This window comes from Pelobates fuscus, chromosome 13 (genome assembly GCF_036172605.1).
Source record: "Pelobates fuscus isolate aPelFus1 chromosome 13, aPelFus1.pri, whole genome shotgun sequence".
NCBI classification, from domain to species: Eukaryota; Metazoa; Chordata; class Amphibia; order Anura; family Pelobatidae; genus Pelobates; species Pelobates fuscus.
Genome location: NC_086329.1, coordinates 39965088 through 39991265, shown reverse-complemented (window position 1 = coordinate 39991265; position 26178 = coordinate 39965088). Strand labels below are relative to the sequence as shown.

Below are 26178 nucleotides of genomic sequence, written 5' to 3'. Positions count from 1 at the left end.
GTGGACGGTGAGTCGTCATCTGTTGTGTCACCCTGATCTTCTCTTTGGAGGCCAAGTGTGATGTGACTCTGCAAGGCCGCAGGCGTCAGCCATTCCTTAGGAAGGCAACTCTGGAGAAATGGGATGCAGGAACTGAAATAGGCTAATCGGTTTACCCAACGTGGGATTTCCTTCCCACACAGCATCTAAATAATTCAAGAGAATAACAAAATTACTTGCAAATGCTGAACAATTTCTTCTCTAGTCATTTTGAAATATGTTTAAATACTGGTGAATTTTTTTTTTTATTTTTTTTTTTTAAGACCATGAAATAATGCAAGTGGAAGATGAATTAATGTCCCACTAGAAGAAATACAGATTATTAGTTTTTTTTTTTTTTTTTTTGATGGTCTATAAGCAAACGTAAATGGAGAAAAAAAGCCAGGAAGAAATGTAGACTTGTTTTTGATTGAATACAAGGTAACCTAAATAGGAAAAAAAAACTGCAGTAATATAATATTTCTTAGCCTGCAAATAATGTCTAGAAATTCTACATTTTGACCCATGCATATATTAAAATAACACTCCAGGGTAGGATTTATCTTATTTATTTATTTTATAAATTACAGAGATAATACATGATAAAAAATATAATATAAAGCAGATTCTCTGGATATTTTGCATATCCAGTCTATCCCCAAGACACGCTATCTTTTGCAACATGTCACTACCATTTAAAGGTGTTTTAATAGAGCAAAATGGGCAGTTGCCTAAGAGCTCTTAGTATTGTAAAGTTTGCTGCCACTGTTGGCAGATCCAGGGGCTGGATGTTTGTTTTTTCCAGTGTAGTTGTCAAATTGGCCCTATACTATCAAATGTGTGTGTGCCTTTTCCTCATTCCTGTACGATATGAGGAACCCTATCTATTACTTCATGCAGGGATATGGTATCCTAATCCCACAGAATTTTGATGAACAGGCCCATTCATTTTGCATTGAGGACATAAGAGTAGATCCATGGAAAGTCAGCTCACAGGTATAATTGGACTGTGGCATAACAAGGAAAATAGAAATAAAATCAGTGGGAAACATGGAGATGAAGGCGATATCAAGAGGGGAGCATGGAAGAGGGTTTGGGTATCAACTCCAACAGATAGACGTATGTTTGTATTAGGCAGTTTGTGTGCATGCAGAGGCAAAGAAAAGAGGGTTCAAAGGGAGACAAATGTGTACCAGCAGCACCCTGTGGCAAGTGTCTGCTCTGCCAATATGCAGCAGAGCGGGCACTAAGAGATCACTCTGCACTGCCCGCACAGCTTCCTCACGCACCATGTACTAAAGCGAGGCAGTGGGATGCGATGTCACCCCAGCACCAGCGTGGAAATGCAGGAAGCTGTGCATTTAGTAAACAACAAAATCCTATTTGGGATAGAACATAATAAATCACTTGAACATGATACAATTGAGTTATACTAGTGCAATGGCTACAAACTTTGACGTTTCATAATAGGGAAATCCAAATGGCGGAAGAAGCGTCACTGATGAAGCTTCTCCTGCCATCATTTCAATTTCTCTTTTTGAACAGCCGAAGTTTGTTTCTGTTGTAACAGAGGAGATTTCCTCTTTTGTTTGCAACTAAAGCAGACACAAGTGCTCTTTGAATAACTCCTATAATACCATTTGACTCTGATTTGTAAACTATATATAGGACACTTTTCTCCTGTGAGTACGTTTTGTGTGTACATTTATATATATTTATTTAGTTTTTTTCAGTGTTATGATTTAGTGGTGGAAGTAATTAGTACCTCCAGTTTTGACTGTGGTATCTTATGTGTCCTCCCCCTCCCCCATATTATTCCTAGGTACGCCACTGATCATGCCTTATGTTTTTTTTACTTTTCTATGTGTATTTACTGGGGGGTGGGGGGAGGCTCTGCATTACATGGCATACTGACACTATATGTTTTTTAGGGCTGTACCTGCACCTTAATGTGTTAGTATATTGGCTTGACAGTGTATTGTCTACCACTTTAGTTCGTTTTACTTCTGTTTTATTTAATAATTATACTTATATTCCATTTACAAATGTAATACCTGTGAGGAAAAAATATTGTTCATCGATTTTCATGCGGGGGGGGGGGGGGGGGGCATGGTCAGGGAGGGTGTTACTGTAGATGGGTGCAGTGAAGATTTTTCGAGCAGGTGTTATATCAAAATTCCCTACCCGTGAAAATCCCCTACCCTCGTCACTTCCGGTGAGGGGAATCAGCTGGATCCTGTGCTGCACATGCGTGCTAGCACTCCTGCTACTCCTCCACAGCAAGGTCCTGGAAGGTAAGTAAAACTAGTTTTACACTTTAATTATAGTTAGTGCATTCACTAAGCTTAGGCACACAAGACATTTAGGGTTAAGTGAGGGTTCAAATTAGGGTTAGGTAAGTGATTCTAACCTCTCTCACTCTCTATTCTTACCCTAACCCTTGGAGTAAGGGTTAAAATAAGGTGAGAAATCACTATTTAGTGATATTCCCCTATTGTGAAATATCACTAAATATGAACAAGTCCCTAATCCTAACCCTAATTTGAACACTAACATTAACGCTAAATGTCCCATGTCCTAAGCTTAGTGAATGCACTTACTATAATGAAAGTGTAAAACTAGTTTTACTTACCTTCAAGGACCTTGCTGTGGAGGAGTAGCAGGAGTGCTAGCACGCATGTGCAGCACAGGATCCAGCTGATTCCCCTCACCGGAAGTGACGAGGGTAGGGGATTTTCACGGGTAGGGAATTTTGATAGAACACAGGTCGAACCCTGCTGACACTTGATACAATATTCCATATTCTGTTACACATAAACTTTAATTTTGTTCATGGTCTTCAAAACTGGTGAAATATGTCAACAATAACAGTTGTCAACATTGTGCTTAAATTTAAAAAAAATCCTCCCATTTTTATAATGCAACTAAAAATATTTTACAAATACCCAAACAAAGCAAGCTACTGGTGAAAACTCACAAGTTAGAGCAGTGGGCCCACAATCAATTTGTTTTGCGTGCGATAACTCATACCAAGAGTTTTATAAAAAAAAAAAAAAAAACAGACATAAAATGCATTTATCTTGGACAGTGTACCACTGGGGTCTATGCTGTTCTTCTGAGTTTTGCTTATTTTGCTTATTTGATTGGGGTTTTGTAAAATATTTTTTTAATTGCATAATAACAAAGGAAGATTTTTATTCAGCACAATGTTGGCAACTATGCAACTGTTATTGTGACATAATTACAACCTTTAATTACTATTTAACTTTTTTTTTGTGTATAACATAAAACGTGAGGCCTGGCAGAAATATATTTTCTTCAGAATAATGTATAGTACATTCAGATCTAAATACTTGAATTTGTTGTGAAATATGGAACCCTTCAGGTGGTGTTTTTATCAGAATAACCTAGGAGACACATGCCCAGAATTATAGTATATATTATTTTTGGTTGTGACAACTTTTCACATTCGATACATTTATTGTAACTTTTTTTATATATCTTATACAAATTAATTTAATAAAATGTAACAAAACAGATGGAAACCAAGAACGCAATTTAAAAGTAGATATGATCTAGAGATACCTTGCTGAAACTTTAATGGATAATAATACTTATTGGATTGTTACTGTACTTTATAATTTGTATTTGTGCTGTTAATAACCACACAACTTGTTCTCAATAAGACTCATTGCGTTATTTTGGGCCAAGATGGAAAATAAAAATTGAATGATGCAAGTCATGGAAAATATGCTGAAAATCTATGAATTCCTTGGGAATTAATGTTTCAAGTTAAAAAAACTAAATTATAATACCCATCTCTGGGATTATTTGTAATGTATGAAGAAAGACATGTAAAACATTACGATTGTCTGAAAATAAAACTGAGAAAACGAGGCAGTCTTTTTGTTTAAAATTGCAGAATGGTGAGCTATAGAAATGTTCGAAGAGACACACGACAGTCCTGAGTGACACGTAATGTGTATTACACTCTAGTGTGTCTACAGGATCTTGTAGCACCAGACGCAGCTCCTCCTGCAGAGGTGGACGGTGAGTCGTCATCTGTTGTGTCACCCTGATCTTCTCTTTGGAGGCCAAGTGTGATGTGACTCTGCAAGGCCGCAGGCGTCAGCCATTCCTTAGGAAGGCAACTCTGGAGAAATGGGATGCAGGAACTGAAATAGGCTAATCGGTTTACCCAACGTGGGATTTCCTTCCCACACAGCATCTAAATAATTCAAGAGAATAACAAAATTACTTGCAAATGCTGAACAATTTCTTCTCTAGTCATTTTGAAATATGTTTAAATACTGGTGAATTTTTTTTTTTATTTTTTTTTTTTAAGACCATGAAATAATGCAAGTGGAAGATGAATTAATGTCCCACTAGAAGAAATACAGATTATTAGTTTTTTTTTTTTTTTTTTTGATGGTCTATAAGCAAACGTAAATGGAGAAAAAAAGCCAGGAAGAAATGTAGACTTGTTTTTGATTGAATACAAGGTAACCTAAATAGGAAAAAAAAACTGCAGTAATATAATATTTCTTAGCCTGCAAATAATGTCTAGAAATTCTACATTTTGACCCATGCATATATTAAAATAACACTCCAGGGTAGGATTTATCTTATTTATTTATTTTATAAATTACAGAGATAATACATGATAAAAAATATAATATAAAGCAGATTCTCTGGATATTTTGCATATCCAGTCTATCCCCAAGACACGCTATCTTTTGCAACATGTCACTACCATTTAAAGGTGTTTTAATAGAGCAAAATGGGCAGTTGCCTAAGAGCTCTTAGTATTGTAAAGTTTGCTGCCACTGTTGGCAGATCCAGGGGCTGGATGTTTGTTTTTTCCAGTGTAGTTGTCAAATTGGCCCTATACTATCAAATGTGTGTGTGCCTTTTCCTCATTCCTGTACGATATGAGGAACCCTATCTATTACTTCATGCAGGGATATGGTATCCTAATCCCACAGAATTTTGATGAACAGGCCCATTCATTTTGCATTGAGGACATAAGAGTAGATCCATGGAAAGTCAGCTCACAGGTATAATTGGACTGTGGCATAACAAGGAAAATAGAAATAAAATCAGTGGGAAACATGGAGATGAAGGCGATATCAAGAGGGGAGCATGGAAGAGGGTTTGGGTATCAACTCCAACAGTTGTTAGAATTTATAGAAGCGATGAAGAAAACGTTAAGATATGTTTCTTTTCTATGATTCCATAAAAAAGGTGAAAATAAAATGTGAGATATGTAAATGTCATATGTGTGAGAATTGTGCAATGCATGAGATGTGTACATTCGAGTTGCGCTGTATGTGTGCTATGTATAATGTATTTAGCGAACGTGAGAAATTTATTATTTATGTGTTTTATTGTGTACCTGGAAGATCTAAAATGTGTATATATGTGTCAGATATGTGTGTTTTAACCTTGATTGTGTAAAATTGCATGATATCCGTGGCTGTATTCAATGCATACATTTTATTTAGAGAGGGTTTGGTGGACTGCCAATATACAATTAATTATATTTTGAGTTCTAGCCTATTATTGCGCAACTGGGACTGATGTCTTTAGGGTTTTGTTGCGTTCCAGTGTTGCTATGGAGCTGAGATAACTAGTAATGACTGCATTTATCAATGCTAGACTGCATGGAGCTGGGATACTGCAAGAACGCAATGTATGCTATGGTTGCATACTTAGTCTCCTTAAAAATAATTGTTAAAAAAAAATTATTCCTTGTTACTATGTTTCCCCAGAAATAATCTTTGCCAACCTCCGTATACCAAGGTTTTTTTTGTTTTTTTTAAATGCATACTGCAAGCCATGCATGAACAAACAGCCCCACGCTGCCCTATCAGCCAAAGAACAGAAGTGTGTCTTTCTCTACTGCTGTCTCATCATTTCCTCTTTGAAATGAAAGACAAGAGTTTGAAGCTAAGTCGTGAGCGATGTTTGCACTTTTTGATACACCACGCCTTTGGCATCATCCAGAAATATCTAGATTTATTTATGAGTTTATTTACTGCACAAAGCCTGAAGGGTCCCTACAAATACCCGCTCATTCCTTTGGTACAGAGCAGGTTAAAGCGTGAAACATGGTTAGAGAACGGAGTGGGCCAGCTGTCCCTCATATTTTATGCACATTTATTTCACGTCTGACATCAACACAAACTGAATGCGAATATTTTTAACACCATGGATATCTGTTCTGGGCTTGTATTTTCTGTTTGGCGTTTCTCCAATACCAGCTGTTTGCTCAGTTCCATAATCAGATCACATCACACTCCCCCAGATTTAGTTAAATTAGAATACAGGCAGTAGATGCTGTTTGATGATATAGCTCTATGATGCAGGAGACAAGCATACAGATCAGCAGTGTTTTCTGTAGGTAAGATAAGATGTTACTAACCTCAGCCAGCACTGCGGAGAAGTGGTTGCAGTTTTTGTGCATTAGGTGGTATGCATTCCCCTTGTATTCCTTCCCTAGCTCTTCCATGATATTATCAATGTCTTCCTCTGTGAAATCTGTGGTTCCAAGTGCAATAGATTCCCTTTGGGTAGAAAAAAAAATGTGAATCATATGGTAGGACAACCATCAAATCAGCAATATAAGGCAAATTCTACAGTATTTAGTAGCTGAGCGACTGGTTAGGGGACACCAAGTAACTGAGAGACTTGGGTGGGGTGATACTGGAAAGTTGATCAATGGGAATTAGAGTGCTTACAGGTGTAAGGAATCATTGGTGAGCTGAGAGAATGGCTGGTACCTTGGGGATCGGAGACGCAGGTTAAGAGATATTGGGCATACATTGGGAAGCTAAAAGACACATCAAATAGCTTTTTTTTTATAATTAAAACTAAAAGATAAAATATATTTTTGTTACCAATGTTCATAAACCAGAAATATATATTTGAGATGCATGCCAATAAATCCATGCTAACAGCTCCATTATAGCTGATCTGGCCAGTCAGCAGTGGTTGGTTGGTGAGATTCACCGCTACATTGGTGAAAGAACATTGGTTTCATAAGAAATCAGGGCAAGGTGTCTAATTTGTTTCATTATCATTATTCATTTTATATTAAACTGAGTCACAAGCTGGAGGTTTCGATGCCACACATGCTTACTCAGGCCATTATCAAAATCCAGCGCTAGTATTTAATCAATAATCCTTTCTGAGCTCCGGCTGGTGCAATGCAATCACAGTCCAAACGTTAGAGACCTATTTTCTACTGCTAATGGCACCCAACTTTGAAAACATTATCGACTTTGAAACTAGGCGTTACACTTGTCATCAAAGGGTTTCTCCAACCTTTTTTCCCCTGTTGGAATAAGGTGGAAATATGAACTATTGCGCATTATTCTGTAGCCTCCCCACAAATTTTTAAAATGTGTTTAATTTACCTAATACAGCACAGGTTAAAGCTCCTGGCACTACGTGGTGCACCCCCGTCAGATGTCACGGGAGCCATGAAAACGTCCAATCAAAGGCTTCTCTATTGGATAACGTAACTAGTTCAGAGAGCATGCATATACATATATAATATGTTTTTGGTTTCTTTACACAATCTGTTTACATTTTTCTCTGTTTCCATTATGAGAAAATAGCAATATGCTGGAAACCTTACTTGAATTTAAATGTCTCTCCAAGTTCTACTGCACTACCCGGTGTGATCTCGAAAATCCCACTAAATGGATATGGGTGTCCTCCATAAGCAAATTCTGTAGTACAAGAAAAGGGAAATCTCTTGTTAGTTTTATCTTTATACGTCTTATTTCTGATCTACACTTGCAGTATGCGTACAATTCAATTTGACATTATTGTAGGAGTTTTTAAAAACACACTAGGAAACCTCTATAAATAATCAGTCTAAAGTATGTAAATTATACAGGCACAAATGATCAGTTCTGGATCAGTGGCTTTTTCCACTGTTTATCACTTTTGTGACTTTTCTTATTTTTTATGAATTTTGTGGAGCTCATGCCATTTGTTAATATTTCCACCTTCAAGGGTGGAAAATTATTTTGTTTTCTTACACCACATTCATTATATGGTTTTGAAAACGAGACAGAATACTCATTTTATTTGTGCAGTATTCTTAGTTAGTTAGAATCTATCAGAGTAAACAAAGAAGAAAGGTGACATTTCTCGCACTATTAAAGGGACTCTCCAGGCAGCCGAATTTACTCACCTGGTTCCAACGCCGGGAGCCTCGTGAAGCCGCGCTCCCTATTTCGTCAAAATGACTAAATAGGCGGGCGCGAGCAGGGAGCAATCAGACGCTTCCATTTGGAAGCGTCATTGCTCCCTTGTGTGCATGCGCGGCCTCGCCGCACATGCGCACATACTTCAGAGGGCGGCATTCATGCTGCCCTCTGAAGTCCTGAGTGCACTACCGTGCATGCGCTCGGTCGCGAGCTGAGCTGACTGACAGCTCAGCTCGCGTTTTTTGCCCGCCCCCCTCCTCTGCTGACAGGCTGGAGAGAGAAGGCGCGCACACAATGCCTTCTCTCTCCTGCACACGTCAGACGTATTTTAATACGTCTGACGTGTACAAGGCCTTTTTAGGGCCCTACATGATAGGAAGTCCCTCTGGTGGCCGTCTGAGTGACGGCCACTGGAGGTATTCCTATCAATCAATGTAAACACTCTATTTTCTCTGAAAATACAGTGTTTACATTAGATTGCCTGCAGGGAGCTATAGAGCATACCTGAACAACTACATTAAGCTGTAGTTGTTCAGGTGACTATAGTGTCCCTTTAATCTTTCACATCATCATCTAATCTCTCACGTCATCTAATCAACCCATTGATAAATCTACTCCAGTGTTCAGTTAGTGGTTACTTATAAATACACTTTCTAGATCTGTTACTAGGCTACTATGTACACCCACCTTGTTCTTCTGGACAGGCTACAAGTATACAGAAAGCTTGTTTTCAGAGAATACACACATATTAATCAGTTCTCAACTAAGGTTTTTAAAAGGATCCCACGCACATCTATACACACCCATGCTAGAATAGATTTTCAAAGGAGACCTTAGTTTTTTGTTTATTTGTGAAACTGTAAATAAAACAAAAATTATGTTGTATAAGGCAATGCCTTAGAGTCTAAATCTTGCCATTTATTACTGTTGGCTGCAAGTCTCCTGTTCTGTGCTTGGCTATCAGTAATGATTGTCTAGATGCCAGGAAAGGGGGAGGAGGGGGGCAGAGAGCACCTCCGCTGGGAGCAGACTATTGGCATGGCTCCCGTGAACTCCGGCTGTTTAAAGCATTGATACAGGTTAAGACAGCAACGCTCTGAGCGCCAGAGCTGGCAATAGAAACCTATACTTCCTGTATCTGGTGGAAGTGCAGAGCAAGTAAACTGGACCTGGAAAAAAAACAATGCGTGTGTGCCACCTAATTTTCCTAATTCATCTCCAGGCTGTCACCCGCCTGCCCCAAACCTTCTCCAGACTGCCACCTAACTTTCCTAATTCATCTCTAGACTGTCACCTAACTTCCCTAATTCATCGCCAAACTGTCACCTAACTGTCCTAGTCCTTCTCCAGACTGCCACCTAACTTGAGTGTTTATTTGTGTAGTAGTGCAAGTTTGTGTAACTGTATGTGTGTATCTGTGAGCATGTGTAACAGTTTGTGTGTATCGGAGTCTATGATTGTGCATATATGTAACAGTGAGTACATTTGTATATCTAACATTGTTTTTGTTTGTGCAACTGTGTAGAAATAAAGAAAGGTTTCAACAATCCCCTAAGCACCGCTTAGTCAATGTCCCTTCCGTTATTCCTCTTTACGGTTTGTTTTTATGCATATGCTTAGATTGATTAAAGGTAGGGTCTCCTTCCCTCTCCTGTTATGGTTGAGCCACCCTTTTTCATTTCCCCTAGTGGGACTCTATACTTTTTACCTACATGTATGTCATTAGAGGGTTATGCCCTCACTTTAAGGGTTCAACTATAGGTGGTTACAGGGATACTGCTTGATTTGTAGCCGGGCTCCTGGACTATACTTCTGTTTATTCCTCTACTCTGCAAAATAGTAAACCTACTTTCTTCTGCAAGTATGTTTCAAGACCCTCTTCAGTTTCCAGCCATATTGATACCCCTTGGGTCACTGAAATTATTTGGGCCAGGCTGTATTCTTGCTACCCCATGGGCCACAGCAAGTTATAACCCCAGTCACTAAAAGGGTTTCTTCAGAGGGACACCTTTGCAAAGTGCCGCATACTGAAGACTTCCCAAGGGAGAGAGGCTGAACTCTCTTAAGGGCCAAGATTAATGACCCTCAGGTAAGCCAAAAATTGTCCAAACTTACCCAGTGTGTCCTTAAGGAAAGGACAGGAACAAAAAGACTGAGGGTGGGAGGGGACTTTTATACCCTCCTTTTAATTAAAAGTTCCTGTCTGATTAGGTGTAGGAGCAGCTACCCATTATGGTGCTGCCATGGGTATGGCCAGGATGTGTATGTGTGTGTATATATACTGGTATATAGTTTATGGTGGGGTATTGGATGGAGATGGGTGGGCTTAAATGTAGGACGGGCTATCTAATAAATTTTTGGCTCCTGGTCTTTTTTCCCCCTTCAACGCCCCCGGAGGATATCTAAAGGCTACTTGCAAAAGCTGCAGATCTCTTGTCTGCAGCCTTTGCGAGCCCCAGCCCAAACTTTTTGTGGTGTTCAAACTCAGACTACCCAATGAAGCTCAATGAGAGGTCTTTGAAAAACATGTGCTGTGGGCAATTTCCACCACTGAACTATCCAACATGCTAATCACTAGCACAGCATAAATTGTCTTAAAAATATGCTCTATCATATATATTAAATATACCAGTCACATTAGTCAATTATTTGCTCTTTATAAAAATATATATTTATACTATTTTCCATCATATAATCTTTGTAGTCAAGTATAATAAATGTTTTAGAGAAAAATACAAATCTGACAACTTTCCAGATAATCGGTGGGATCGTGGAATTTTGCTTATTCTGTAATAGGACTTTTATTCTGTTTACAACAAAATCATTGTTTACAGTCAATATTTGATCAGGAAATCAAGGGCTCACCTCTGCCGTAAATTTCTATTCCTGAATGGAATACACCTATTCCCAAGGTAGATGTGTATTCATTTATCCAGTACTATAAAACAGATGTAAAAAGAACATATTAGTGGGATGTAGGAGAACCTTAAAGTAATGTCAATTTTAAGCAAAGTCATTAATATGACACTTTATTTTCTCACAATTATAGACGTCCATTATTTCCTATGTAAGTAACCAAATTCTTGTTGTTCTATCTCTCTTTGCAGTGGGCTGTATTTATGCAAGTAGACGTGAAGCATATCTGGAGGAAAATTTTAAATAGGGATATATGGTCTAGAAAACCAATGGAATATTCTTGCCGATTATCCGTAACTTAGCACGTTGCCCCAGAATTGCTCTGGATAAATATTACCAATATTCCGCCCTGCAGAATATTAAAATGTATAATAAGGCTTCACATTTGCCTGGGTAGGTAGCATAATCATTTGATTGATTATCTAATATGTACAATAATTTTATTGAAAACTAAATATCAAAGCATCTAGAGTATTTACAAGGTATGAAGACATGATGTCATGCAATTAAAAAATTGTCATTTCCAAAATCAAGTATTACAATATTTGGAATGTATGTAAAGAAACATGATCCTATTGGATCTCTGGCTTTATTCAATATAGATTTAGTCACAATCTAAGGACTTTACTCACAGATTAACAAGGCAAATGTCTTCGGGTTTTATTCTTATGAGGATTCACAGTGTATTGATCCAAGTAAACACTACTGCTATGTGTTTTTTTTTTTTTTTTTTTATATATAGCAAGCTTAAATGTATTAGTAACATCGACATCTCTGTTAACTGTCAGACCTTCCGGCATTCGCTAACCGTGGACTTCCGGGTTCTCGGAGCGCGGCCACTCCCCCTCCTATGACGCGGTCGTTCCCAGGATTCATAGAGAGACCGCGTCAACACCACAGTGCTGGATCAACTCGAAAGCTCCCGCGAACTTCAAACTGAATTATTACTACTTCTACTGTGTATCGGACCCGGACTGTTTAATCGTTTACCCTCCTTCTCCTCTCCTACGACCTCGGACTGTTTTTGGATATTCTCTTGCCTGCTGCAACCTCGATTCTCTGTGGAATCTCTATCACCAATTTGGATTATCGCTCCTTCATAAGTTAAGTAAACCAGATCTGCTCAAGCTGGATATATAACCATCCTAATTCTATGTGGTTCGCTATCTGCTCCACCTAACCTCCTAACCTTGTTTCAACTACTAATTAATCATCTGCATCCTAATTTGGAACTTCTCGCTGGTTGTGTTAAAATTGCCTTATCTTAAAACAACTTCAACTCCGCTGCTGTTTATAACCTGCCAGGAATTAAAGAGACAGTTCAAATTGTTTATCTTTTTTTATTTAAAAGCAATAAACAAAATCAGTTTCAGAAATCTGCAGTTGTTTCCATCTTGTCAACAATTGAGCATTACAGATTGATCCAGCCTAATTAATGGATACAGCAGATCTCACTTCTGAAATCACCAGATTAAACCAAAGAGTGGATACGCTTACTCAAGGCATGCAAGATCTACAGATCACCAATGAAAGAATCCTTACTTATGTAAGGGACTTGCAAACACATACTCCTCACACAGTTACACACTCGGCTAGTGACCCTGCTGTCTCCAACCCCGAAAAATTCTCTGGAGACAGGTCCCAATACCGAGAGTTTATCAATTCTTGCAAGTTGTTGATTGCATTAAAACCTCGATCATATCCCACTGAAAGATCTAAAGTTTGTTCTGTTATTTCATTTTTGAGAGGTGAACCCATGGCCTGGGCTCATTCCTTTCTTGAGAATGATGATCCCATATTGGATTCTCTGGATGAATTCTTTGAAGCCATGTCTCTTCTTTACGAAGACCCAAACAAACAAGCGACTGCAGATTTAACCATTAGAACACTGCAGCAAAGAAACAGGCCTGTCGAAGATTACATTGCTGAATTCAAACGATGGGCACCAGAAACTCAGTGGAATGACATAACTCTACGTAACCAGTTCCGTATTGGGTTATCTGAAGCTGTCAAGGATGAGCTCTCCAGAACTGAACTACCTACTACACTGAATACACTTATCCAACTGTCAATCAGCATTGACAGAAGACTTAGGGAAAGAAAAGCTGAGAAATCACTCACTAGCTCTCTATGGAAAAAACCCTTCACCTCTTCAAAGGCACCGGAGAAACCTATAACTCCCGCTGAACCTATGGAAATAGGGGTTGTGAGAAGTCCTCTTACTCCAGAAGAGAGAACCAGAAGAAGACAAATGAACCTCTGCATGTACTGTGCTTCACAAGAACATGTGGTCCCAGACTGTCCCCTATTGAAACGTCCCCGAGGTGGTAAGCATGGTTCCACCACAATTGTTATGAGTGTGCTTCCCTCTAAACCAATCTCTCATTTCTCCTCTGTTTCTCTCATATTACAGTGGGACAAAGAAAGAATTACGACTAAGGCCATTATTGATTCCGGTGCTAATGGGGTGTTCCTGGACTCATCCTTTGTTACAAAAAATAAAATTCCTTGTGTTCAAAAACGTAATTCCGTCTCTGTCAGAGTTATTGATGGCTCCTTAATCTCCTCGGGGCCCATTCGCCTTGAAACTGTCCCTTTAAGGACTACTACTAATTATATCCATTCTGAATTTCTTGTTTTTGATGTCATAAATTCTCCTCTTTATCCAATAATATTAGGGATAGACTGGTTACGGACTCACAACCCACATATTACATGGGCTCCTTTCTCTCTCACGTTTAACTCTGCATATTGCCAGGGAACATGTCTACAACACATCCCCATTTTACAAGTTACTGGGGAATCCACTATACCTTCCAGCTATTCAGAGTTCGCTGATGTGTTCAGTAAAAAGGAAGCAGAGACACTTCCTCCTCATCGACCCTATGATTGTCCGATTGACCTTGTTCCTGGTGCTCCTATCCCTTTTGGACATATTTATCCTCTCTCTGAATCAGAGTTAAAAACCCTCAAGGAATACCTGGATGAAAACCTCCGTAAGGGGTTCATTAGACCTTCCTGTTCACCAGCCGCTTCCAGCATGTTTTTTGTAAGAAACAAGGACCAGACTATACGGCCAATCATCGATTACAGGTCTTTAAATAAAATAACTATCAAGAATCGTTACCCTCTTCCCCTGATCAATGAGTTGATTGAAAGATTAAGAACAGCTACCATCTACACTAAACTTGACCTTCGTGGGGCATATAACCTTGTTAGAATCAAGGCCAATGATGAATGGAAAACGGCGTTCAGGACCCGATATGGTCTTTACGAATATCTTGTCATGCCCTTCGGGCTCTGTAACGCCCCTGCAACCTTTCAGCATTTCATTAACGATATCTTCCGAGATCTCCTAGACGTTTGTGTCATCATTTACTTAGATGATATTCTCATCTACTCCAACAACCTTGAAGAACACAGAAAACACGTGAGATGGGTATTATCCAGATTAAGAACACACAAATTATACGCAAAACCAGAAAAATGTATATTTGAAGTCAATGAAATCACTTTTTTGGGATACGTTATCTCCCCTCATTCAATAAGTATGGATACCTCCAAAATAGATTGCATTGTCAACTGGTCTACTCCTACTAATACTAAAGACTTACAACGTTTTCTGGGATTTGCCAACTTCTATAGGAAGTTCATTAAAAATTACTCCAATGTTGCTCATCCCCTCAACCTGCTCAATAGCAGTAAACGGTCCTTTGCTTGGAACGATAAGGCTCAAGCAGCCTTTGATGAATTAAAACGGAGATTCACAAGTGCTCCCATTCTCCAACTACCTAATCCTGCTTTTCTCTACGTCATGGAAACGGATGCTTCTGACACAGCTATCGGGGCTGTCCTCTCTCAACACCAAACGCCTCAAGATCCTCTCCATCCAGTAGCTTTTTTTTCACGATCTTTGTCTCCTGCTGAACGAAATTATCCTGTAGGAGAAAAAGAATTATTAAGTATTAAAGCTGCATTCGAAAACTGGCGTCACATACTTGAAGACACACGCACTCCTGTAATTGTTTATACAGACCACAGGAACCTTGAATATCTTCATTCCAACAAAACACTCTCTGCCAGACAAGTACGCTGGAATCTTTTCTTTTCCCGTTTCAATTTTCAAATCATCTACAGACCTGGATCCAGAAACAAAAAGGCAGATGCCCTGTCCAGAATTCACCAAGATCTTCCTGTAAACGAAACTCAACCACCTAAAATCATAGGTATTATTTCGTCATTAATAGATGATATTAAACATCTTAAGGAAGAAGATCTTGAACTTCCCAAACAAAGCAATCTATCAAAAAAGGACGGTATCTACTACTTCAAAGACAGGTTATACATTCCTCCCTTGCTTAGGAATAAAATACTCTCTTTGATTCATGATTCCCCTCTGGCTGGTCATCCTGGTACAAGGAAAACACTGGAGCTGTCTAAAAGATATTACTGGTGGCCTCGCCAGGACAGAACCATAGAATCTTATGTCAAAAACTGCCCAACCTGTCTGAGATCAAAATCTGACCATCATCCACCATTCGGTCAATTATTAAGCCTACCTGTTCCAGAAAGACCTTGGCAGTCCATCTCAATGGACTTCTTGGTAGAACTCCCTCCTTCGCAACATCATACCACCATTCTGGTAGTGGTAGACCGTTTCACCAAGATGTCCCATTTTATTCCTTTGAAGAAATTACCCTCTTCATCTGAACTTGCAAAAATATTCATCAATAACATCGTGAAACTCCATGGTCTTCCTGAAGAAATCATATCAGACAGAGGAACACAGTTCACCTCCAAATTCTGGAATGAGATGTGTTCCTCCCTCAATATTCAACGTAAATTATCTTCAGCCTATCATCCCCAAACCAACGGACAAACAGAGAGAGTTAATCAATGTGTTGAACAATACTTGCGGTGTTATTGCTCTCACTTACAAGATGATTGGATCACGTGGTTACCAATGGCAGAGTTCTCATACAACAACTCGGTACACGCTAGTAGCAAAATGACTCCATTCTTCTCAAATTTTGGATTCCATCCCTCTTCATTTCCTGATCAAGGACTTCCTTCTTCTAATCCATACGTCTCCAACCATAACTCTTTCATGTCTGCCCTCTTCCTCAGGTTACGTGATAACCTTAAAAATGCATCATCTGCTCAGAAAAAGTTTTTCGATACTGGTAGACGACCTTCCCCTACTTACAAGGTTGGTGATCTAGTATGGCTCTCTTCAAAAAACATTGTCACCAACCGTCCCTCAAAGAAACTGAGTTCACTCTTCCTTGGCCCTTTTCGTATATTGTCGCTTATCAACGAAAACGTGGTCAGATTGAAACTTCCACCTACCATGAAACTACATCCAGTCTTCCATGTGTCATTGCTTAAACCACACCACTCCGACCCTTTCCTGAGGGATGTTCTTACCACTCCTGATCCCATTCTGGTACAAGGTGAAGAGGAATACGAGGTCCAGAGGATTCTAGATTCACGAATCCATCGTGGTTCCTTACAGTATCTTGTCCGGTGGAAGGGCTACGGAGTTGACGAAGATTCATGGGTGTCGTCCTCCGCGGTGCATGCTCGTCGACTTATCAATGCGTACCATGCTCGCTACCCGTCCAGACCTCGTTGACAGCATCCGGTGGCTGCTTCTTATGAGGGGGGTTCTGTCAGACCTTCCGGCATTCGCTAACCGTGGACTTCCGGGTTCTCGGAGCGCGGCCACTCCCCCTCCTATGACGCGGTCGTTCCCAGGATTCATAGAGAGACCGCGTCAACACCACAGTGCTGGATCAACTCGAAAGCTCCCGCGAACTTCAAACTGAATTATTACTACTTCTACTGTGTATCGGACCCGGACTGTTTAATCGTTTACCCTCCTTCTCCTCTCCTACGACCTCGGACTGTTTTTGGATATTCTCTTGCCTGCTGCAACCTCGATTCTCTGTGGAATCTCTATCACCAATTTGGATTATCGCTCCTTCATAAGTTAAGTAAACCAGATCTGCTCAAGCTGGATATATAACCATCCTAATTCTATGTGGTTCGCTATCTGCTCCACCTAACCTCCTAACCTTGTTTCAACTACTAATTAATCATCTGCATCCTAATTTGGAACTTCTCGCTGGTTGTGTTAAAATTGCCTTATCTTAAAACAACTTCAACTCCGCTGCTGTTTATAACCTGCCAGGAATTAAAGAGACAGTTCAAATTGTTTATCTTTTTTTATTTAAAAGCAATAAACAAAATCAGTTTCAGAAATCTGCAGTTGTTTCCATCTTGTCAACAATTGAGCATTACATTAACAAAACAAGCAAACACTATCTAAATGTTTAATGTTCACAGTTTCTTGCTAGTGAGATTATTTTCTAATCTTGTATTTTATCTTTAGGTTTGCATAACATTTAAAAGAATATAACTTGGTATAAATTCACGACAATTCTGAAGTTAACATTTGGAGACAGTTAACTAAATCCAAGAAGATAGTCTGAATGTCTGCAAATTTGTGTGAATTCAAAATGGTCTGATTAAGATGGTTGACTACAGCATTGAGGTAAATCACTCAGAAGTTCCTGAATTCTGCTAGGGTGGGGACACACGCGCTTCATAATTTTTATCCTCTTGGCACAGTAAGTACTGTAAGTATTCTAAGGAGGCAACATTTATGAGGAGTAGAAACCTTGCCAACATCACAATGTATGGAGTGTGAGAATAAGAAGAAACCAGGTTCCCTTTTGGTTGATAAACCCATTTTATCATATGGCCTCTTACCCTCTATGCGAAAAGTAAGGAGGGACCCTTATTTATTATTAAAATCTTCACCTGCAACCCAATATTGCATGGTAATAAAGGGCAACCTTGCATTCTTTTTCTTAGCACCCCTTTGCCCAATTGTATTGCATGGCATGATAGAACCAGCATCTTGGCAACTACCCTTCACCTACTCCAAGCTCTTCTGACCATTTATGGTATGAGGAGGCTTACTGTGACCACCCCCACTCCTGCTTTAACCCCTTAAAGACACATGACATGTGTGACATGTCATGATTCCCTTTTATTCCAGAAGTTTGGTCCTTAAGGGGTTAAAGTAGGACCAGTAGATTTCATTTAACTTAATTTATGTATATCTCTAGATAGAGGAAGTAGAGTTGACAATCAAAAGAACTAACTACAATGTTTTTATGGGTCTGTGCATTTATATATTCAAAGTTTTACAAAAACACATAGAGGATTGAAACTTTCCAGTCAGTCATTTTGATGGTTGAATGCTCATCCTTTTTTCATCACCTTGGATTTATGGGATTCAGTTATTCAGAACTTTTGAGGATTTGGAGTAGAGAAATTCAAATAGACATTCAGAGCTTAATAGAAAATAAAAATAAAACGTATGGCATGGTGTGATCCTTGTCTGCAGTTAGCACGGTCCTTTTGGGTACAAACATACACAGTCTTTAAAAGTAACTTAATTCCAAGCACTTTATTGTTGAGCTTCACTACAGAGACAGCAGCAAATGAAAAAAACAATAATGTAAGACAAATATAAACAAAACCTAGCTAGTCTGAGCACTAACTAACATAAGATTCCCTATCTCTCAGGGGTTAAACTATAACAAACAATAATATTGGTTTCACCAACCTAGTGTCTCTGTCAGCTCTCTGCACTCCAGTGTTTAGCCAGCCTGCTGCTTCCAGCCTTTCAGAGAGAAATTAACATTCTCCCCTACCTGCCTAGCAGGGAGGGGTTTATTCCCACTGCTGCAGCTGATTACCTGCAGCTGAGCAGTGGGTTGGAGACAGTCCAAACCCAGGCCTGGACCTGGTCTCCCAAGAAAACAAATAAACAGCGGAGTGGAGTGGAGCACTGGCCCACCCTTCTCTCCAAATGCTCCACCCCAGGGGCCCATAACTAAATATGTATTTAAGTTCTATACATACACACATTCCCCCTGGGGTTAAAGATCATATGCCTCTCTGAACAATGCAGTTGAAATATAAACTCCCTCGGAGACCACCCCATTCACCTTATCACACATGGGTAATGAAAAATGTAAAATTCATGTCCGTAAAAAATTTTTTTAATGGAGCAGCAATGTTAACTGAACTGAAGTATAGCTGATTTTGGAAAGAAAGGATTTGTTTCTAGATTATTGCCCCAAGGAAATTATTCAAGGCTTTAAGATATTTACCTTTATCATATGTACCCAAACTTATATGTTGGTTTGTATTGGCACTGATGCTTTCAATCTGTCATGACTCCCCGCGATCTGCTCCCCAGACATCCTTCTTTTTGTTCACAGGGCTTGGTCCCTGATACTTTGGGTGTAATTTTCTTTCTCAGGTCCATTGGATGGAGTGCAAGTTCTTAAATCAGTTGATGCATGGTTCAAATCAAGTAGGAAACATTTAGGGATACTCTGTTTCAACTGCCGCTGCCCACCTTTCACTTATGCGTCTCAGCTGGAACCTTGATGGCCTGGGTTGGCTATTATTGAGGTTTTACTGTAACACCATGCCAATCTGGCATTGTTGATGCACACTCGTACTCTGTCTTAACCAGCCTGCTCCTTCCCATATCCTAATTGTTTTGCCTGCCAGGCTTACAGAATAGTTCTATGTTGTTCCTGTCCGCTCCAGTGAACACAATGGTTTGCTAAGTGCCAAGACATCCACTGTTACACTCATTATTTTCTTCTCCCCTTTGTGGCATACACATTGGCAGAGAAGAAGTTAGAGATGCAATAGAAGAAATTCAAGAATCTGTGACTTCCTCCTAAATTAAAGGGCAGATTCTTCAGACTGATGAAACCTGGACTACTGCGTGTACCCTAAGGACTATTTTGACTGCCACTAAGTTTTATATAATGATTTGGACTCTGCCTTTTGGCTTCCTGTCCTGACAAGTATAATAATGTAATATATTATAACCCGGCCATTGGCACATAGATGTTAGTTCCTGTATCTTCTCTCTCAAGCTCATCCTGAGTGATGAGAAAACTTGCTGTTACAAAAAAAGACATATTTACCTTTATTATATGTACCCAAACTTATGTGTTGGTTTGTATTGGCACTAATGCTTTTAATCTGTCATGACTCCCCGCGATTCTGTTGGCGTGGCCGCACTGAAACATAGTGGCCAAGCCAACAGAAAAATCTCATACTTACCTTGGTTGCGGCAATGCCTTCTATTGCAGTCCCCAGTGAGTATGGAGTTCCTAGAGACGCCGGCCACTGTGGTTTCGGTTTTAATTGGAAATTTACCTCTGCCCACATCAAAGATGGCGCCAACGTGCGTGCAACGTCACGTAATAGACACGCACATACATTTTGGGGTCAGAGACAGACAATTAAAGCTTAAGGAGGGTTATTTAAACCCAAATTACCTTTCTGTCAGTGCCCCATCATGGTTTCCACTAGCTGGTTATACGAGCGTATGTTCCTGATTGCGTTTTTCTGGTATTTGACTTTGGCTTAGTTTTGACTTCCTTAATTTCTGGTTTCCTTGACTTCTGGTTTTCCTCATCATTGTGTCCCTTTCTGTGTCCTTGACCTCGGCAAGTATTTTGACTATTCTCAGGTACGTTAAGTCCGGTTAGACGTTATCATTAGTCCTAGGTGTGATTCTATTCTGCGTACTGGATCAACTATAATCCTGAAACAATCATTAATGGTATTTGGTAGGAAGCAGTTGTTGCTGCAGGTATATGTTGATAAAAAATTTGATTTTCAGGGTACTTATCTGTAACAGTTTGTTTCTAGAGGATCTTCAATGAAAAATAAATGTTTTTAGAAACCATTCGCATGGTCACATAGTCATCAAACATCTGGCTAAGTTAAAACATTTTCCCACAAATAGCTCAACCAGTAAATTCCAAAAGAGCATATCGAGTGAATACCTTCTTTGACTGGAGACCTATGCATTGTAGAAGATAATTTGGGGGGTTTATTTAGTCTGAACTCCCTACAATAATTTATAGTCTCCTTAAACTATATATCTGAGTGATCTACAGCTCTCCGTTTACAAAAAATACTGCACACGGATATATTTGGCATTTTGATTTGTAGAACGTGCCTTAAAAATGTAAATCCTTATAATCATTGTAAAAACGATCAATAATATTCCTCTATGTCTAAGCAAGGATTTAAATTGAATATATTTTAAATATTTCATCCCATGGGGAATGCAAGGCTTGTGTAAAGCTGTTTAATATTCAGTCGACAGAGACATGCTTTGAACCTCTCACAGCATGTATATCGCATGATGCAGAAGGCCGTTCTGACATTTAAAAGGATTATTCTGCTAGTTAGCCCATTTTCACCAGAAGGTTATCTGTTTAATGGCTCCGTCTTGATATGTATGACATCCATTTTTTGGTCCTGTTTGTGACATTCATTGACAAAATGTGCTATTCACAAATGTCATCATCAAAGTACAAAATAATGATGTGGATTTCTATTAGTGAATGGATCACTGGGGCATCCTGACATTCATTGCAAGAGGTAGCACTATGCCTTTCTGGTGATAGCGTTACACACTGGAATTCTGCCCAACTTTACTTTTTCTGAGTCTCAGAATCTATCTATGATGGTTATAAACTACGTGAAAGGAGGGGAAATGCCTTCTTTGCCGTGTGAGTAGAACATTTCAGACTGCAAGCACACCTTCTAATATTTTAAATGGACAAAGAGAGACACTTTAATTCTTGTAGTTAGGGAGGTTCTGTGAAATTTTAAGTGACTTCGTATTAACCATTTGTGCACTTAAAATATAATTTAGAGAGGGGGCGGTGCCGGACCACCATGCTGACCGGTCGCATGCTGGAGAGGCTCCTGAGGGAATCAGCCCAATAAGCTGAAAAAATGCGGCTACTAAGCTTAAATGAATCCAAAATAACAACAACAACACTGCTTGGCTGTCAGTGATGCAGCAGACGCCGATATCGAGAGTTTTTGGAGCCCGGGAGGGCGAAAAAAGACTTTGGTGTCTGCGGCCTAATTGAGGAAGAGGCGGGGTGGACGGTCGCCATCCTGCTTTCCCCCCCGGCTATCACACACCGGCTCTCTGATGTGGTCCTGATCCCATTCCCCCCCCCCTTGGACCGGTGGAGGTTATCCCGGTCCCCACTGGAGGGCCCGCAGCAGCGGGGAAGGGAATGCTACAATTTAATCTCCCGCACTCTGAAGCTAAAATGGCCGCCACCTATGACACCACGAGAAAGCCAGCTCTGAGCAGCCTGCAAGAGGAATCCCTAAAGAGGCTGTGGAAATCCACTACTACAGGTCTGACACTCACGGGCTCCAAGGAGCAGAAAGACCAACAGTTGATTGGCAGCACCCACTCGCACCCCAGCACAGACTCTCCAGCGACCACTCGCCTAAACCGAGAGCCTCGAGGAGGGAAAAAACTCACATCGCTGCCAGACATCTGGGTGGACACGCCTGTGGACTCTGATGCCGACTCCAGATAGAGCTCGATCGGAGGATGCCAGAAACGAACTTGTGCTGCAACCTGCAGAGCCGAACTAGCAGGGTTTACCACTATACTGGGACGCCTTACCTATCACCCTTAGCCAAGCCGATGGAGGGAGGGGGCAGAGGGGTAACCCAGATCAGCTACTATGTAGATGTGCCTTTAGCATTAACCTTTGTCTCCCTGTGTAGCGGGTCCCCAGAGGCATACTCACTAAGTACCTATCTAACCTAGTTGCTACTCCTACATTACTCTATTCCTTAAAACAGGCTTAGGCTCCTACACATGTTTGGGTTAACAAACAAGCATAAAGTATGTAGCAAGCCTGCTAATCGACGTTTACCTGCAATTTGAATTTCCTGTATTTACCATATGTTTAAACGTACAGTACTCTGACATGCTGCGCTCACCCTCTGACAAATTGCTTGTGCAAACTCACTGACATGTTACTGCCCAACTTTAAGCTAATGTAAAACATGTGACCACTCTTCTTTAGACATCATGACACTTAAAGATATGGAAGGGCTGCGCCAAATAAGGGTAGATAGTCCAGTAAAGTATTGCTAGGGTGCCAATAGATGGTCTAGGATACTTGATAGAGTTCCTCTGTGTATGCGTCTAGTGTAGACCGTTCCGTATATGTAAATACAAGAGAGGTAGAGGCGACTAAAGGTATAGTATGAAAGTTCAGGGTGTGATAGGTAACAAAATGTAGAGAACTCACATTCAAGAGAGCTATGGCCAGCTCTGGTGTGGATTGCGTACAGCGGTATAATCCCCGCTTATGGGATATGTAGGGAGGGGGTCTCCGTCAACACCGTCTAGTAGTCCAGAACTCGGAAAAGAAAGACAGAAAGCGACAATATTCCTCTCAATTTTGATGTGGTTCAGTGTGCAGATAAGAAGAGGTAAAAAACTCACATTTGAGGGAGCTATGGCCAGCTCTGGTGTGGATAGCGTACAGCGGTATAATCCCCGCTTATAGGATTTGTAGCGGCGATACGTCCGTCAGCACCGTCTGGTGATCCAAGGCTCCAATATTGAAAAATAAAAAGCAGCAACAGTGCTCTCAATTGTGATAGGTTAAGAGAGTAGTAGAGGAAATAAAATAATACTCACAAAGATAGAGCAGAGGTACTGCTCTATGGATAGGCGCTGGTGGTATGATCCCCACCTAGGATTTCTTGGAGTACTGGAACTTTAAAATTGCCAGTGGAAGTAAAAGTAACCAGGAAAGGTTAAAATGCCAGGAATAGGTAAAAAAAAAAAGTTTAAAGTGCATAGAGAGTGCAATAAAAAGAGGATTGGTACAATAAAGTAGCCAAAAAACTTTTATTGATCTAAAATACACAATAAAATACAGAATTAATAACCATAAACGCGTTTCACCATAAGTGGCTTCTTCAGCCACTTCTTCTGAAGTTTCAGGCACTCGACGACAAAACCCCGCTGGCTTTACGCGAACAAAGATGGCCGCCACCTCGTGGTCTGTGTACGAATGTCGGCCACCCGCAACAAACCGCAATTAGCTTAGATACAATGTTGCAAAGTACCTAATTGGAGACACACGACCGTCTATGCGTGGTCTCCCATTCGGTACTTTGCTTAACTCACGAACAGTGTGGGAATTCACTGTTTGTGGATATGTAGATTTAACATTAGCGGCATTCGTGTGTTGTAACACACGAATGCCGCATACATTGCAAAAGATAACACATAGCAGGAAAATTACACCAGTCAGTTTAAACTACAATTTACGGTCTCTGAGTGGCTGGATTTGCCACAGACAATATTGTCAGTTGTCATCCCATGGGCCTGCTAGTCTAAAGCCCCTCAGCACTGCTGCATGGTCTCTATGTAATGTGGCATTGTGTGATCAAAATGTAGCGCTGATTGGGCAACACGGGTCACTATGCAGGGCATATGCTGTGGAGCTGATGGGACTCTTTATGTCGTGGTTTGTTCAGGTATTTAGGATATCTGCAAGTGTTTTGGAATCATTATGTAGATATATACTAAGCTCTTAACTAACGTAATAAACAGGCAGAGCAAGATAATATATAGATAGAAAGTAGATAAATATATGATATCCAGGGAAGCATAACTAAAGTCAGGTATCAGTCTAGAAACAACAAAGATAATAAAAAAGGGTACTATCTGGTAAAGAAAAATCTAAGTCAGAGCCAAGTATTAATCCAGAAACAGCAGAGGTAACAAAGAGTGGGTAATCCGTCAAGCGGTATCTAGGTAAACAAAGCCAAAGTATAGGATCTGGTACCGAGTCCGAGAGATATAGCTTCATTGGGAATAGCAAACATTACCCTCATGCGAAGGCCTCATGGAAACATCGTGCTACCTTTAAATAGGAAAGACTTGCAACGGAGTGGCTCTGATGCTTGGGAGTGGGTTAGCTTAAAAAACAGCACCTGTGAATCCCCCCATTTGAGTAAGTTCCCCAGTGGCAAAGCAAGTTTGCAGGCAGCAATGTAAAGTGAAACACAGCAGTTCAAGTCCAATTAGAGTCATCCAAATAGACTTGACATGCTCCCCAGACATCCTTCTTTTTGTTCACAGGGCTTGGTCCCTGACACTTTGGGTGTAATTTTCTTTCTCCGGTCCATTGGATGGAGTGCAAGTTCTTAAATCAGTTGATGCATGGTTCAAATCAAGTAGGAAACATTTAGGGATACTCTGTATCAACTGCCACTGCCCACCTTTCACTTATGCGTCTCAGCTGGAACCTCGATGGCCTGGGTTGGCTATTATTGAGGTTTTACTGTAACGCTATTGTTATGGGCAAATGCAAATATTACAAGTTTTAGAATGAAATGTTGTATTTCTTAAACTGTGTACTTTGTCTTTAAGAGATATTGCAAATTGACAAGGTGTTAGAAATGGAACATATTGTTTTTCATAGATGTTTCTTTAAGCAATAACCTCAGTGCATAATATGTTTGCGCCATTTTGTCCCAGGCGAATTACAATAACAATAATGCATAAACAAGCTTCAAGGCTATACTACGACTCTTTCAGTACACAATATACTGTGGTAACCCCAAGTTAATGGAACTTCCCCAAATCCGGGAATCTCCCACGACTGTGCACTTACGTCTTAGTATAAACAACAGATAAGCTATTCAGACTTTAAGATGCCATCTTGAACTAAGTCAGGAAAATTTCCATGACGTATGCACCCTTTAGTTATGGCCTTGTATCTTTGCCAAATTAAGGGAGGTCCTAAATTGATTTAAAGTAGACAAGTTACTTTTTCATATATGAACTATGGTGACTCTAAAATGAAGACACCTAAGGTATAAATAGGTGTACTTTTAAATGTTAAGAGACAGAGGAGAGACTTGGAGACAGATGCTGCTCCATCTTAAAATGACTGAGAGGCTGACATGATGACATGTTCAGAAGGGTATGTTAACCTATTAATAATATTTGCAAGCATTTAATTTCATCTTATAAACTCTGCTATAATGGATTTGATATGTCTATATTTATATTTTTATATAATAAATATCTAAAAGACAAAATCTATTGCTTCCA

General features: G+C 39.9%; 1 protein-coding gene across 1 annotated transcript in view; it reads right to left on the bottom strand.

The window, feature by feature from the left end:
- Positions 1-3865: 3865 nt before the first annotated feature.
- The window catches only part of LOC134582362 (deubiquitinase DESI2-like), a 75569-nt gene continuing 53256 nt past the window's right edge, over positions 3866-26178 (bottom strand). Inside the window, exons 2-5 of the mRNA XM_063438938.1 lie at positions 11106-11178; positions 7661-7754; positions 6443-6584; positions 3866-4246 (exon numbers count right to left, since the gene is read on the bottom strand). Of these exons, the coding sequence (XP_063295008.1) occupies positions 4004-4246; positions 6443-6584; positions 7661-7754; positions 11106-11178 (552 nt within the window). The 3' untranslated portion in view covers positions 3866-4003. The remainder of the gene's footprint in view (positions 4247-6442; positions 6585-7660; positions 7755-11105; positions 11179-26178) is intronic.